This window comes from Pinus tabuliformis, chromosome 5_2 (assembly GCF_031772625.1).
Source record: "Pinus tabuliformis cultivar Carrire ecotype Pingquan chromosome 5_2, CPIR1, whole genome shotgun sequence".
Taxonomy (NCBI): Eukaryota; Viridiplantae; Streptophyta; class Pinopsida; order Pinales; family Pinaceae; genus Pinus; species Pinus tabuliformis.
This window is the reverse complement of record NC_142306.1, coordinates 312,314,899-312,316,551: the sequence shown is the minus strand read 5'-3', so window position 1 is coordinate 312,316,551 and position 1,653 is coordinate 312,314,899. Positions and strand designations below refer to the sequence as shown.

The 1,653-nt window shown below is 50.6% G+C and overlaps 1 protein-coding gene across 1 annotated transcript; it reads left to right on the top strand.

Moving 5' to 3' along the window:
* Window positions 1-440: 440 nt before the first annotated feature.
* Window positions 441-1,441, top strand: LOC149158775 (uncharacterized). Its single transcript, XM_089433375.1, has 2 exons — window positions 441-955; window positions 1,038-1,441. Exons 1-2 carry the CDS (start codon window positions 502-504, stop codon window positions 1,316-1,318), a joined length of 735 nt encoding a protein of 244 aa, XP_089289501.1. The 5' UTR covers window positions 441-501; the 3' UTR covers window positions 1,319-1,441.
* Window positions 1,442-1,653: the final 212 nt, after the last annotated feature.

Below are 1,653 nucleotides of genomic sequence, written 5' to 3'. Positions count from 1 at the left end.
TCGCGCTGGCGCGGAAAAATTTTGTTTTTTTGAAAATGAACGTGAATTTTTACCTGGAAGCACTTCTGATCGGTTTTATTGTTCATGCAGGACATCATGGCTTTTCAATGGCAAGAGAGAGTTCACGATGTGGAGGATGTGGCTGCTTGGGGAGACGTAAATTGTTGCAACGCCATGCGGGCGTGTGGATTCATGAAATTCTTCCTGACGCCGCGTCTAAGGGCCCAACATGATTTGCTGGAGCTGCTGATCAGGGCATGGAACCCGGTGGACCAAAAATTCACCATCCGCGGTCACGACATCGAGTTCGATCATATGGACATCTTCTTCTTGACTGGGCTATCGCGCCGAGGTGGGAGGCCCATCTTAGAGGGGCAGCGACCTAGCGGTGGTACCCTGGATGACTTAATGGCTAAGGTTTGCCCAGGGGCAGTAAAGACGCGGAGTGGGAAGTGCTCGATCCCCACAGTGAGAGACATAGTGTTGCGCACCATCCTGTTCATGGTGACCCGGGCAGCGGGCAGCATGGCGAACCATGAGGCGTCCAAGACTCATCTCCTACTAGCCCTCGAGTGTCTCGAGCCTACCGTGTTCGACTGGTGCACTGCAGTGTGCAACAATATGAAAAGGCAGTTGAGCAACTGCCGTCGCGGAGAGACGAAGCAGTTCGGGTATGGATCGATCCTGGTCCCGCTTATTCTGGAGCGAGTACCAGCCATGCGGCTGCAGTCTATGGCTGTGGATGCCCCCAGAGATCCTCGAGAGACGAGGGCCACTCGATGGGCTCGGATTATGCCACGTGGGGGTGGCGGCCGACCACATAGCTGGGGGGTATATTTCAGAGACTGGTTGGACCAACAGGAGATCTTCGTACAGGATTGGCCATATGCAGGGATGGATTTCCGCAATGATCCTGACTTGGTGCTGCCTCCGGGTGAACAGTGGGATGATGCAGGTATGACACTTTTTGTCTTTTTGAGTTTTGTATATTTTTTTTTTTATTATGTACATGTCCTAATAAATGTCTTGTCACGCAGATGTAGGGCCTACTAGACCGATTGGCCTGGCTGTCACGGCACGGAGAGAGGGCCCAGGAGCCGGAGCTTTGGCCTTAGCCCCTCCAGAGGCCAACACGCCAGAGGTTGTGGCTCGCAACCTTGAGGGGTTGCTGGAGGGGGTACCGGATTTCCAGGGGGTTGAGGAGGTCCCTGTGGAGCATCAGATCCACACAGTGGGTGTGGAACCCAGAGTGCACCGCCTTCTGAGGCGGGTAGCACGAGCGGCCGTGTACTACAGAGAGCACCACCCAGCCGATTAGTCACCTAGGTTTTATTTCCACTGTTTATTTTGAGACATTATGACTCGGATGTACTGAGATTTTGGGACACGTACTTCTATTTTTGAGCGCCTCAGTGCGCCACACGATATATATATATATACATACCGGTTTTTGGATGAGTCGTTGTTACATATGATGATGTGTTATCTGTATTATGCGTTTGTTTTAGTACAATTTGTGATCTTATGTATGGATTCGCATGACACTCGACTCATGGATTTTATATGTTTAATGCAAGCTTAAAAACACACGTGCAAACTATGCTTGGAATGACTTATTTACATATGCTTATGGTCTTACTATGCTGTTCTTTC

Excerpts from the sequence above, each read along its gene's own strand:
- LOC149158775 (XM_089433375.1), top strand. The coding sequence starts at position 502 with ATGGTGACCCGGGCAGCGGGCAGCATGGCGAACCATGAGGCGTCCAAG. Across the intron at positions 956-1,037 it reads TGAACAGTGGGATGATGCAG|ATGTAGGGCCTACTAGACCG; the intron begins GTATGACACTTT and ends CTTGTCACGCAG.